Below are 13,473 nucleotides of genomic sequence, written 5' to 3' on the forward strand. Positions count from 1 at the left end.
CGTGTGCAGGTGGGTTCATTCCACTGCCTTCTGTTCGCTAGAAGTGGGTTTATTCCCACTACTTGCTTAACTACGAACTTTTTTTCACTTTTGGGCAAAAGTCAATCCGACCACAATACCACTATCTCTCTCTTTCCAATAACAGAAAACCCTCATTAATCTCTCTTCTCCTTACTCTCTAACATGCATCAGACAGTTATCATCAATTTCTTACCCATTTTGGTAAGTATGCTTTCCCAACAAAGCATCTCCTAAAAGGAGTCTTAACAAGATACCAAAACTAGGTCTTTTACCCCCTCCACCAAACCATACCTTCTGTTCCTCTCTAGCTGTGGGCCCTGCCTCCCTTGCATTGGTTGGGTTGTAGGTCGATGGGACTCCAGCTACTCCCTTTCCCGTTCTTTGGCTTTTTCCTCTTCATTCATTTCTTGCTGCCTTTGATTTTGTCTTGTTTCCTCTTTATACATTTCCTGCTGCCTTTGATTTTGTCTTATTTCCTCTTTATCTGTTTTCTGTTGCCTTTGATTTTGTCTTATTTCTCCTTCACGCATTTCCTACTGCTATGGCTTTGTCTTGTTTCTTCGTGCATTTCCTGCCGATGTGGCTTTGCACAGTTTCATCTTGCTTTACTTTGGCAAAATCAGAGTCCATCCTTATCCCTTTATACAAGGGCATTATAGGCTTTTTGCCATATATTGGGTTGGGCTTGCTGACCCAATTTGCTTTCTTTTCTCTTTATTTATTCACTACATTGGGTTGGGCATGTTGACCCATTTGCTTTCTCTTCTCTTTATTTATTCACTACATTGGATTGGGCTTGCTGGCCCTTTTACTTTCTTATCTTTTCATTTATTCACTACATTGGGTTGGGTCTGTTGACCCTTTTTACTTTCTTTTCTCTTCATTTATTCTACTAGGCCTCACTTATTGGGCTCTATTTTGTTTCTCTACCTTTGAGTTTTTATAATACCCATTTTACTCTTCAAGAAGGACTTCTTATTACTCATCTTTATTCTTAACCTTACTCTTCAAGGAGGGCCTTCTATTACACCACTCCCAAAAGGGGCTCGTGGGCCTACCTTTGGGCTTTATTTTTCAATCTTAAAATAGTTTTATTTTTTAGACCATCACTTGGACCTTATTTACGCATTCTCTTTTCTTTGGGCTTTTAGAATATAGCCCGATTACTATCTCTTTGCTCATGCTCTAACCCATTTCTTAGGGCTTTCTTGGGCTTTTCTCCTCATGGGTTTTTGGATGCAAATTTTCAAAAATACCCATCAACGAGTATCACAATCCATCATACTATGATTTAAAAAAATAAATAAAAAAGTGTGAAATCAAATAAAAATTTGTTCTCATGTGATTATGCCTAATCCATAAAGTTTGGTAATAGCCCAATCAGTAGCTTACATGCAACAAGTCATGCAAACTTGTTTCCTACCTTATTTTATTTATTTAGTTAGATGTATATTTTTTAGTTTATTTATTTATTTATTTTTTAAGTGCCTAGGATATATAATATTTTCTCTGATATGATATGATGTCTACTCCAAGCCAACAAACCTTTTCTAGGATTATTGACTGGGTGCTTCTAATTTTCTAAAAAAAAGAAAAATGACTAGTTGCTTAAGTGTACAACTCAAAACAAACCTTTTTTTAGCAAAAATTGCATTAACTTTCAACAGATTTGGTTCTAGTTCTAGCGAGACAGCTTTATATCGTTTATGCATATCACGTTGGTTCTGTACTAATGTACTAGAAAAAAGGATTTTCCAAAGTGCCAGGGTAGAGATTGACTGGTTTTCAATTCAGTGAGACATCTAAATCAACCATAGGTAGCACCAGAAAGCACAAGTGCGTACTCTTTAACTTCTGTGGTTTATAAGCTCAAAAGATCATCCATTGTTATTTGCTCATAGTGGTGCTTTCAAGTTTCAAAGATCGGTCATTGCTCTTTTACAAAATCTGCCTTCAGTTGCTGAAGCACAATCTTACACGTGCACAACTGACTGATTGAGAATCGACAGTCTAAGACAGGTGTGACATGGACCAAGTTATGTTTCATAGACAGCAATTAGCTGTAAAATTTATGTAACAAGTTATATATTTCTTCTTCTTCTTCTTTTGAGATAATAGTTATTTGATATTTACTAATGGATTGAGAATTGCAAATAATTTACGTGTGTAGGTACCAACTTAGTTGAGATGTACAGTGATGTAACTATTCTCACCCTAATATGAATACTGAACACATCAACGTACTTATTTATTTCAATCAATAAAAACAAATCAATGGTTTTTTTATAGTTCAATTTGACATTTTTTTTTTTGTTTTTGTTTTGTAATACACAATATAATTATAATTTTCAACAAATTTTATAAGCCCGCAAAAGGCCAGTTAAAGACCAAAAAAGCCCCATTAAAAGTCCATGGGTAGAGAAAATTCATTAATGAGGCCATGCCCACCAGCTCTAGCCTACTAAAGGCCCAATGAGCATTGTCCATTGCCATAGACCAGAGTTTGTCACTTCAACCCAGTTTGGCCTGTTGACTGATCAACAACCCACTAGGCCTAACCTGCCCAACCCATTGATCCAGTAAAAACAGACCGGGCCATCGCCAACCCCAATGTGGTGAGGAGCCCAATTCAGCACAGCCTTAAAAGACAATGTTCGTGGGTATATATTAATTAATTAAATTAAGAGTAATGCACACAACAGATTCACAAAATTTGAATGCAAGCATTATTTTATCATCTACCATTAAAAATTCGCCACTTGCATATATGAAATTTTTAGTGAAACTCTTTTTGGCTCTGGAGTTATTAATTAATTGGAATTAAAAAAAAAAAATTTCTGCTATTTTTTGTGTATGTTTTTTATGAACGTATACGAGGGTGATATAGATAAAAATTGTACATATTATGTATGTACGTATATGGTGAAAATATTGCAACATAAACATTTACTCGGGAAACATCACTTTCAAGCTAATGTGATGCCCAGTTGGGTTTGGGAGGACTTTGAATAGAGACCAAAATTGGAATTTAGCCATGATTTTCCAACTATTTAGTTAGTAGGCTCAAATTCAAAACTATATTTTTTAATAACATCTCGAGTATCAAAGACTCTATTTTGGGCTATAAATTGAGTCTTTAAGGCTCGGTTTTCATGTTCTCATCAGGTCTGACTTGACATTTTTTCCACGTGGAAATCAAGTCTCAAAGACTTGATTTATATATCGACCCTTAAACACTCAATTTGTATGTGACGTGTTCATCCACGTGGAAGCCAACTAATCTGTGGGAGCCACCTAGAAACCGAGTCTCTGAGACTCGATTGCTAATAGGGTTTTTTCAAAACTAAACCAAGTCTAACGCCTCTCTCCCTCTCACTCTCACACATACCTCTCTCCACTCTCTGTCACTCACCCTCTCACTCTCCCTCTCACGCCTCTCTTCTCCACTCTCTATCACTCACCCTCTCACTCTCCCCCTCACAACCTCTCCACCCTCTCACGCTCACGCCTCTCCACCTTCACACAAACACCCTCTCACGCTCGCGCCTCTCTCTCTCTCACGCCTCTCTCACTCTCACTCAATTCTCTCAGGTATGATTTTCTTATTGTGTGATTTTTTCATGTGGGTTTGTGGTTTTTGTTCCAAAATTATGATTGATTTGATTGTTTCGTGTGTTACTCTCTGTTTGGTTCCCAAGAAAATGCAAGAAATTTTTTCTATTTTGTGCTAAGATTGTCATGTTTGAGAAAATTTAACATGAGAAAACTAAGAGATCTAAGGAATGAGGAAACTTTGCACTAACAATGGTGAAATTCTAATTAAGAATGCCATTAGGCTAGTTTTGTTTAACCCTAACATGAGGATGTGCAATGTGAGTGTTGGGATTGTATGAGAGAGGAAGTGAGAGAGGGAAGACAACAATGAGTGTTGGGATTGTATGAGAGAGAGGGAGAGAGGGGAAGACAAAACAGAAGAATGTGTGACCCGAGAGACCCAAACAAAAAAAACCAGATCTATAGGACCGAGACATGATCAACTACATGGAGTACATTTTGACCCCAATTTAAAAATCGACTTTCTGGAACTCGTTTCACTTTTTAGCAAACTTAGCCAGGCTCGATTTTCGAGTGACCTCTACATGGCATCTTATGGCACGAAAATCGAGCTTCTAATGGTCAGTATGAAAATTAAGTTTCTAAGACTCAATTTCCAGGTGATCAAAACTGCCAACTCAGACTTGATCACAACATGAAAACCAATCCTCTGACACTCAATTTATAGTCTAAAATCAACCCTCTCATACTTGAGATATTATTAAAAAATATAGTTTCAAAACCGTGCCTACTAACTAAATTGTTAGAAAAATGAGCTTAATTCCCTATTTTGGCCTTGAATAGAAGTAAAACCATGCATGTTGCTACTCTTGCTAGTCCAAACAAATCCACAGTATGATTTTTACCAACCCAAAAACAGGACAAATCCACATAACTTTCAGAGTTGCGGGTGACAATTTCACCCTACAAGTTTTGCTTCTTGTCGCAATAAAAAGCATCTAATTGTATAAGCCTATAAATGAGTTTCATCAATGCCAAAAATGTTGGTATTTAAAACCTTAATTCTCGCCATTATATTTACAGCTTCAAAAGTAATAAACAAACCCTACTAAACTTTCATCTTCAAGATCCTCAGAACACTGCTTGACATATATTACTAGAGTTAAAACCCATTACAAATTTACAAGCTAATCGCCATGAAAAAAATAAAAATAAAACACAAGGCAAGAAAGCTGTAGAAAGCCAAGAACTTTAGGAAATCTAGTCATAGTAAATAGCATTATTGTAGTTGCACTTTGAGGCACTCTTTTTCGGGTAGACAGTCTTCTTAAACTTGACCTGGGTCTCGTACTCAGTGGTACTCCCCTGAACCTTGTCATTAACCTTGTGAGTGGATTTGTATGTGACCTGTTCTTTGAACCCCAACCTTCCACTATCTTTGTCCACGAACTCTTCAGCCTTATGGTGCTTAGTAAATTGCTCTGAATATGCACTGTGCTTGTCTTTGTAGATGGTACGGGATGACTTCTCCAATTCACTTGATTCATTCATCTTTCTTTTGTTTGAGCTGCCCCCACTGCCTGCTAACTCAACATATCCGACTGTGATTATCCGTTCTTCTGCCATTGTTGCTCTTTGTTTTCTTCTTTTGAGCGTGTACCCTATCAACTTTCATAAAATCACAGTCAATAATAACAAACCAATAATTCATATTGATATATAAATCATACTTACGAATTAGTAATTATGACTACATAATTAATAAATGCTTAAAATTTTTTTTTAAAAAAAAATAGTAACACATCAATTTATAAATTTTATTACATTAATAAAATTTATAGTATATCTAGTATCAATTGAGAAACTAGAGAATTTGCATGCCTAATTGATTAGGGGGAGTATTAGAAAAACAAAATAAGCATGTGAATTACAAGCATATATGAACCAAGTTAAATGTTTTGCATCCTTTATTATAAAGTTAATGAAGGAGATATTTTGACTATTTATAGAGAAGAGAGTGCATGCTTATGCCTAACAATACCAGACGTGCTTTATGAAGAAGAAGATTTTGATTTGGCGAATAGTTGAGGGGGTGAGGATATTTATAGAAGGGAGGTGTGAGGTGGCGGATTTGAAATCCCCAATGGTTAAACCGTTTTGAATTGGGTTTCAAGTCCACTTAGTGCGATCCATTTATGGGAGAAGGAATCAATTCTGTGTTCATAACAGAGCTCAGTACCACAGTGACAGACACACAGACTGTACTACTTTGTGTGAAGAGGAAACCTATTTCCCTTTATAGCTTGAAGATAAGGACACGAGACCCGTGTTCTTGGGTGTCAATTCAAGCCTGCTGTCAAATGATAAATGCTAGTAGCTGATAGTGTTTGAACTTGTGGTTATCGTTTTCATCGAAAAAAATAAAATAGAATAGTTGTATTGTATGAATTATGGTGAACTTGTGAAGGACTAGGTAGAGGGGGTCGTGGCACGTGCTAGATGGAGTTTATGTGTCAACTTTTGGTTCAAAAGAAAAGTAACTACTGATAAAAGGTATACTTATCCAAAAAATAAAAAAAAGGGACAAAAAAAAAGAAAAAAATAAAAGAAAAAGAAATGGTGTAAGTTATATAAGCAGTGAATGGGCGAAGTTTTGTCAGGTAATGAATGTTTAGGTTCGATTCAACAGCAAAAGTAGAATGTTTAAACTTAGTTTGAACTTGATATGAGCATACAAATAATATTCAAGTTTGAGCTTGTTATAAAGTATAAAAGCTTGAATTTGGCTTGACTTGACGTGGCTTGATTCATTAGTCAAGTTAAGCCTGAGCTCAATATCAAGCTCAAACTCAATCTCAATATCATATTTTTGAGCTTGAGATCTAACACAAATATATTATCAAGTTTATTATCTAGCCTATCTGGTTTAGATGAGTGGCCTCAACTAATAATTAATTAAAATTTTAGAAGGATATGAGTTTACTTGTCAAGTTCATATCAATTTTATTACCAAATTCATAATTAAGCCTAGGCTCAACTTGTTTTGTTACTTTTGTATCGGGTCTTGGTGTTCACGAGATTGTTTATAAACAATATTTTTTACTCGGGCTTGGCTCATTTATTAAACAAGTCTAAAACTAAAGCTTAAGCTTGGCATGTTTATAAACAAACAAACATAAACAAGCTTTTTATTAAGCCAAGCCGGAGCTATTTATGAACGGTTCATTTACCGCCCTAAAGCTATGTCTAAATATCACGTGAAGAGTACTCATTCCACTATTTATTTATTTAATTTTGAGATACTTCATTATTTCCCTATCTTCTAAATCTGTTGTTCCAAAAATTAGACCCAAACAAAACCAAATAAACATTGATTTTTACATTGGATAAAATCTCATGACTTTAAAAGTCAAGAAATTATTTGAATGTTATGTAGATGTAAAATAAATCCTTATAATTTATATAACTTTTATATGACTTGTAGATAATGAAAAAGTCAACTACAAATAAATTAGAAGTCATGATTACTGATATCATATTTCCTGAAAATCATCAAACAACATTTTGAAGAATCAATATTGATGAACTAAGTATTAGTTCATTGCAACATGATCATTGATTTTGTCCACAAATATGAGATTAAGATGTTAATGGATGTTATGAAATTCAACGAACTTGTATTAAAGCTTGGCCCCCTAAATTTGAATCCTAGTTCCATTCCGCGTGTCAAGTTGTAATAAAAATTGTGTAAGATTTTTTTTTTTTGGTTAAAAGGCATTCGCATTCAAACAAAGGAGGGTTACACAGTTACAGCTGTCATATTGGCAGCAGCTAGTCTAGCATAATACAAACCATTATTATCCTTAGCAACTAAAGTCTCAAGTTCAATAGTAAAAGGAAATTCAAAAATTGTGTAAGTTTATGTGCTCCTTATATATATATATATATATATATATATATTTATATATTTGTGAGGGAGAAAGGAAATCAAATCTTTGTAAAGAGTACATAGCAATCCCAATGCAGTTAATGCTCATTTTATTAGCGTAGAAAAATGTTTATTGATGCAAATCACGTTATGAAGAACAAAGAGTTTTTATTGTTTTTCTTTTCCTATTTGAATTAGGATTTATTTACTCTAGTACTTTGAATTAAAATCCTTTTCCTAGTTGAATTGGGATTTTAATTGTTTTTCTTTTCCTAGTTAAATTGTTTTTCCTTTCTCAAGTAGAAGTAGGTTTATTATTTCTTTTCCTAAAAGGAGTAGGAGAAATTCTATTCCTATAAATACTCTTTATAGATAGGTTATTTATGGTTATGTGTGTTTTTGAATAAAAGTTTGCTAGAAAGGTTTTTTCTATTATTTTGCCTATTAGCCTAGTGTTCTTGTAAAACTTAGGTATAGTGGAAGAGTTGTAGTATTTGTGTGTTATAGATTCTGCTTCTACACGCCTACGCTACATCAGTTGGTATCAGAGCACGGTTAGGTTCCTACTATGGCACGAGGATCACTTGGGGGAAGACACGCTGTTGTAGATGGTGAGTATGAACGCGATGAGATTGCACGCAATACACAACTAGAGGCACGCTTTCAACAGATGGAAGAGCAGTTTGAAGCGCTGACAAAGCAGCTTCTGCCTTAGCCGTTGTTAACCAGCCTCGAAACTGTAATCCAACTCTACGTTTTGTGAAGGAAGATGAGGTAGACTATAATGTTGAGGGTGAGATGGAAAATCCGTTTGCTAGACATAGAAGGAGGAGGGAGAAACCCTTGGTTTCATACAATTCAAACAGATGGGAATTTGGGTTCAAATTAGATATTCCAGAGTTCAAAGGTTGTTTACAACCTGAAGAATTCCTAGATTGGGTTGCTACGGTTGAAGAAATTTTGGAGTTTAAGGAGGTGCCGCAAGACAAAAGAGTTTCTTTGGTGGCGACCAATTCAGAGGACGTGCTGCTGCATGGTGGCAACAATTAAAGCAAAGCCATATTCGCCAAGGTAAATCTAAAATCAATACTTGGGAAATTTTTTTGAAACATATGCGTGCTGCATTTTTACCCCATAATTATATGCGTACATTATATCAACAATTACACAGTCTTAGGCAAGGTACACAATCTATAGATGAGTATACTCAAGAGTTTTATCAACTTGTAGTTAGAGTTGACCTTGCAGATTCGGAAGATCAATTAGTTTCACATTATATTGGGGGCATGAGGCAACAATTTCAAGATACTTTGAATTTATTTGACCCAATTTCTTTATCTGAAGCCCATCAGAGAGCTTTGCATTTAGAGAAGACAATGAATAGGAGGACTAACATGGTTTCAAGTAGTAGTGGCAATCGACTACCACCAGTAGATCCCCCTTAAGGTGCAACTACACAATCTACACAAGGAAAAGGCCAAGTTAATCAAGCTAATCCACAACCCAACCACACTGCAGCTAGTAGTTCTGGCCCTCAATGTTTCAAGTGTGGCGAGGCAGGGCATAGAATGGCTGATTGCAAGAAGGGTGGTCGGTATGGTAAGGGTTTATTTATTGAGAGTGAAGAATGTGCTAATGATCATTTAAATACCTTTGAGCAAGAAGTTGTTTATGATGTTGAAGAGGAAGAGGAGTATGTGCAAGGGGATGATGGCCCTTTGTTAGTTACAAGAAGGACATGTTTCACACCTCGTAAATCTGAAGGTGAGGATTGGCTCCGAAGCAATATCTTTCAAACTACATGTACTATAGGAGGCAAGGTACGTAGACTTGTTATTGATTCTGGAAGCTGTGAGAATGTGGTATCAGAAGAGGCTATTCAAAAATTGGGATTGGCAACAGAGAAGCACCCTAACCCTTACAAACTATCTTGGCTCAAAAGGGGCAATGAGGTAACTGTATCTAAACGTTGCTTGGTTTCTTTTTCTATTGGGTTGAAATATAAGGATAATGCATGGTGTAATGTGGTAGTTATGGATGCATGTCATCTTCTCCTCGGTAGACCATGGCAATATGATAGAGAGGTTCAACATGATGGTAGGAAGAATACATACAGCTTCATGTTTGGTAGCACTAAAATTGTGTTATTGCCTTGTAAGGAGATTGAACCTAAGCCAACTTCAGGAGGGGGTAAGAATCTCTTAGCTAAAAGGGCATTTGTTGAAGAGATGTTTGATTCGGGGTTGGTGTTTGTATTGTTGGGAAAGGAGAGCTCAAAGGGTAGTATAGTACTAGAGGCTGTGAAATCTTTATTAGATGAATTTGAAAATTTATTTCCTAATGATCTACTTGAGGGGTGACCGCCACTCTGAGATATACAACACCAAATTGATCTTGTACCAGGTTCTAATCTACCTAATCGCCCACACTACCGCATAAGCCCAAAAGAGCATGAAGAACTTAGAAGACAAGTAGAGGGTTTGTTGTTAAAAGGGCACATTAGAGAGAGTCTTAGTCCTTGTACCGTGCTAGCCTTACTAACACCCAAAAAGGATGGATCATGGCGAATGTGTGTCAACAATCGTGCCATCAACAAAATTACAGTCCGGTTTAGATCCTCTATTCCTCGATTGGATGATTTGCTTGATCAGTTGAGTGGTGCTACAGTGTTTTCTAAGTTGGATCTAAAAAGTGGGTACCATCAAATTCAAGTACGTCCTAGTGATGAATGGAGGACAGCATTCAAGACACGTGAGGGGTTGTATGAGTGGCTAGTAATACCATTCGGACTTTCTAATGCTCCTAGCACCTTCATGCGTGTTATGAACCAGATTTTTCGCCATTTCATCAGCAAGTTTATTGTAGTTTATTTTGATGATATCCTGATATGCAGTGCCAATATTGATTTACATCTCCAACATCTTCAAGAGGTACTCATAGTTCTAAGTAGGGAGAAATTTTATGTTGCCATAACCAAATATTCTTTTATGACAGATAGTGTTTTATTTCTTGGTTATGTGGTGTCCAAGGATGGACTATCAATTGATGAATCAAAGGTTACTGCTGTTAAACAATGGCCAAGACCAACCACAGTCCACGAGGTCCGCAATTTCCATGGGTTGGTGTCATTCTACCGGCGGTTTATCCCTGACTTTAGTACCATCATGGCACCAATTACAGATTGCATGAAGGCTAGTAAGTTTTTGTGGACAACTGAAGCCACAAAGGCATTTCATCAGATCAAGGAAAAGCTTACTACAACACCTATTCTAGCTCTTCCTGATTCCTCTCAACCATTTAAGTTACATTGTGATGCATCCAAGATTGGAATTGGAGCTATTCTTAGTCAAAATGGCAAACCAGTGGCCTACTTTAGTGAGAAGTTGAGTGGGTCAAAATTGAATTACAGCACTTATGATTTGGAATTTTATGCAATAATTTGTGCTTTGAAGCATTGGAGTTCTTATTTGGCCTATAATGAGCTCTATTCTGATCATGATGCTTTGAAGCATATCAATAGCCAAGACAAGCTCTCATCTCGACATGCAGTTTGGGCATTTTTGACCAAAGATCGCTTTCCTGTGGGAGAGTACAACAAACTAGTTGCTAGAAAGATTGGTCCTTTGGAGATTCTTGAGAAAATTAATCCTAATGCCTATCGGTTGAAACTTCCAAGTCATATGCGTACATCTAACGTCTTCAATGTTAAGCATCTTGTTCCATATCGAGGAGAAAATTCCAATCCAGACTCCAAACTTGAGGACGAGTTTCTTCCAACCCAAGGAGGATGATGCAAATCACGTTGTGAAGAACAAAGAGTTTTTAATGTTTTCCTTTTCCTATTTGAATTAGGATTTATTTACTCTAGTACTTTGAATTAAAATCTTTTTCCTAGTTGAATTGGGATTTTAATTGTTTTTCTTTTCCTAGTTAAATTGTTTTTCCTTTCTCAAGTAAAAGTAGGTTTATTATTTCTTTTCCTAAAAGGAGTAGGAGAAATTCTATTCCTATAAATACTCTTTATAGAGAGGTTATTTATGGTTATGTGTGTTTTTGAATAAAAGCTTGCTGGAGAGGTTTTCTCTATTATTTTGCCTATTAGCCTAGTGTTCTTGTAGAACTTAGGTATAGTGGAAGAGTTGTAGTATTTGTGTGTTATAAATTCTGCTTCTACACGCCTACGCTGCATCACTTATACTAAAAAATAAAAAATTGCATAGCAAGTTAAGGCAAAAATTGCATAATTTTTGTGGTCCTTTGTGTAAATGAGGCCTGTTTTGTGACTGTGAATACGTACTGGCCCACCATTTTTGCACGAAGAAGAAGAATTCTGGTCTTTTTCCTTGTAATTTTATAATGTCTTAAACTTATCAGTTTCTAAGAAAAATAATGGACTCAAAAGTGAAGAACTTTTGGATACTTGTGGTTTGCCCCTAGCGTAGTGGAAAAGGTTTTGAAACCCAGACTATTCATTGAACCGTAACAGGGAGAGATTCAAGGTTTTTGAGGTCGAACCGAGGTTGAACCGGGGTCGAACTGTGATGATGTCATAATTAATTAAAGCCTAAATATAGATATTAAATGTATAAAACTAGTGTAAGGACACGTTTTGCAACCCAAGCCCAAAATGTATGGGGTATTGGCCCAGTGAGCTTGGTACAATAAATTTGTAGAGAGCGGGTCGAAGAACTAGGCTCTAATGAATTGGACAATGGCTAGTATGAATTTAGAGGATGATCAAGCAAAAACAAGAGGCATTAATCTGAATGAATTCACTGTCTGAGAAGGTAAGTCTTCATATAAATCAATTAAACCGATTGCAAGTATAATTTTGATGACTACAGTATTCTCTTTCTCTTTTTTTCAATTCTCTCCTTATGGAGGGTCTCTTACATTATATAACTCCCTTTGGACCATCTTAATCCTACACTTGTTGATCATTTGAGCCCTTACTTGAGTACCTATCCCATCAAATACCCTCTTTGGTTTTCTGTGAGTTGTGGTAGCCAAGGCAGCACTGTTCAGGGGTTTTCTCCACATAAATGCTGCCAGAAAAGTAGCTGCAGTGCATTCAATGCGGTAGTAGCAGCTTTCCCTTAGATATTTTTGGGTTCCCCTCTTCTTATATGTTCATAATGCACGTCCCTATCACTGGAGCTTCTTGGAAGGTCACCCTGATTGTTGGAATACATATTTGAGCTGTATTTATCATACCCGAGGAGAAATTCCTCCTCAGACCACCTTCCAGTCCTTCCTTACTTATGAGACTCTAAACTGGAATCACCCATAACTATTTATTCCTCCTCGGACCATTTATGTTCTCGGCCCAGGCCCAAGGCCCAGTATATGATTTGGGCCCTTAACCCTATAACTAGCAAAATTGTCTAATATATCTATATATGTGAGGGAAATTTAATGATTTTCAAGCATATATTTAATAATTAAATAAGAAAGTTAATAAAATAAAATAATAACCATGAAAACATTAAAAATAATTTTTGAAGTAAATTGAATATCTTTGAAGGATTTTAATTATATATTTTTTTAAAATTCCTTGTAAGAGATGGATAATTTAATTAAATAGAATAAAATTGTGTTAAGTTGTTTTTATTAAAAAAAAAAAATTTAAATTGCTAAGGGGTTGGACCTCACGGTTCTTGCCACTGATTCTGCATGAACCGTGCGGTCCAACCCAGTTTTAGGGGTTCACAGAATTACCACATATGCCCGGTTCTCTATACTTAAAAAACCGGATTTCAATCTGGTTCCCGGTTTTCTCGGTCCGACCTCCGGATCCAGTCCAGGTCTGAAAATAGTGAGAGGAATAGCAATAGAGGAAAGCCAAACCAATCTGGACATGATCTTTGGCGTGAAGACTAAAGAGAACTTTGTACACAATACTACTCTACTGCTCTGCAATACTCTGTAGTGCTATATGGTGTAAAACACTCAGCTTTGAATAATGTTAA

At 36.1% G+C, this 13,473-nt stretch overlaps 1 protein-coding gene across 2 annotated transcripts; it reads right to left on the minus strand.

Moving 5' to 3' along the window:
- Window positions 1–4,704: 4,704 nt before the first annotated feature.
- LOC126713314 (uncharacterized) lies at window positions 4,705–5,814 on the minus strand. Of its 2 annotated transcripts, none has more exons than XM_050413047.1 (2): window positions 5,618–5,814; window positions 4,705–5,237 (listed from the first exon to the last, which is right to left on the minus strand). In XM_050413047.1, exon 2 carries the CDS (start codon window positions 5,200–5,202, stop codon window positions 4,837–4,839), a length of 366 nt encoding a protein of 121 aa, XP_050269004.1. In that variant the 5' UTR covers window positions 5,203–5,237; window positions 5,618–5,814; the 3' UTR covers window positions 4,705–4,836. The 2 variants fall into 2 exon arrangements, with proteins under 2 accessions (XP_050269004.1, XP_050269003.1); XM_050413046.1 differs by having other exon boundaries at window positions 4,705–5,244; window positions 5,618–5,812.
- Between the last annotated feature and the right edge of the window lie 7,659 nt (window positions 5,815–13,473).

Source organism: Quercus robur, chromosome 2 (genome assembly GCF_932294415.1).
Source record: "Quercus robur chromosome 2, dhQueRobu3.1, whole genome shotgun sequence".
Classification (NCBI taxonomy): domain Eukaryota; kingdom Viridiplantae; phylum Streptophyta; class Magnoliopsida; order Fagales; family Fagaceae; genus Quercus; species Quercus robur.

What these genes read in the sequence shown, in the direction of transcription:
- LOC126713314 (XM_050413047.1), bottom strand. Translation starts at nt 5,202, where the DNA reads ATGGCAGAAGAACGGATAATCACAGTCGGATATGTTGAGTTAGCAGGC.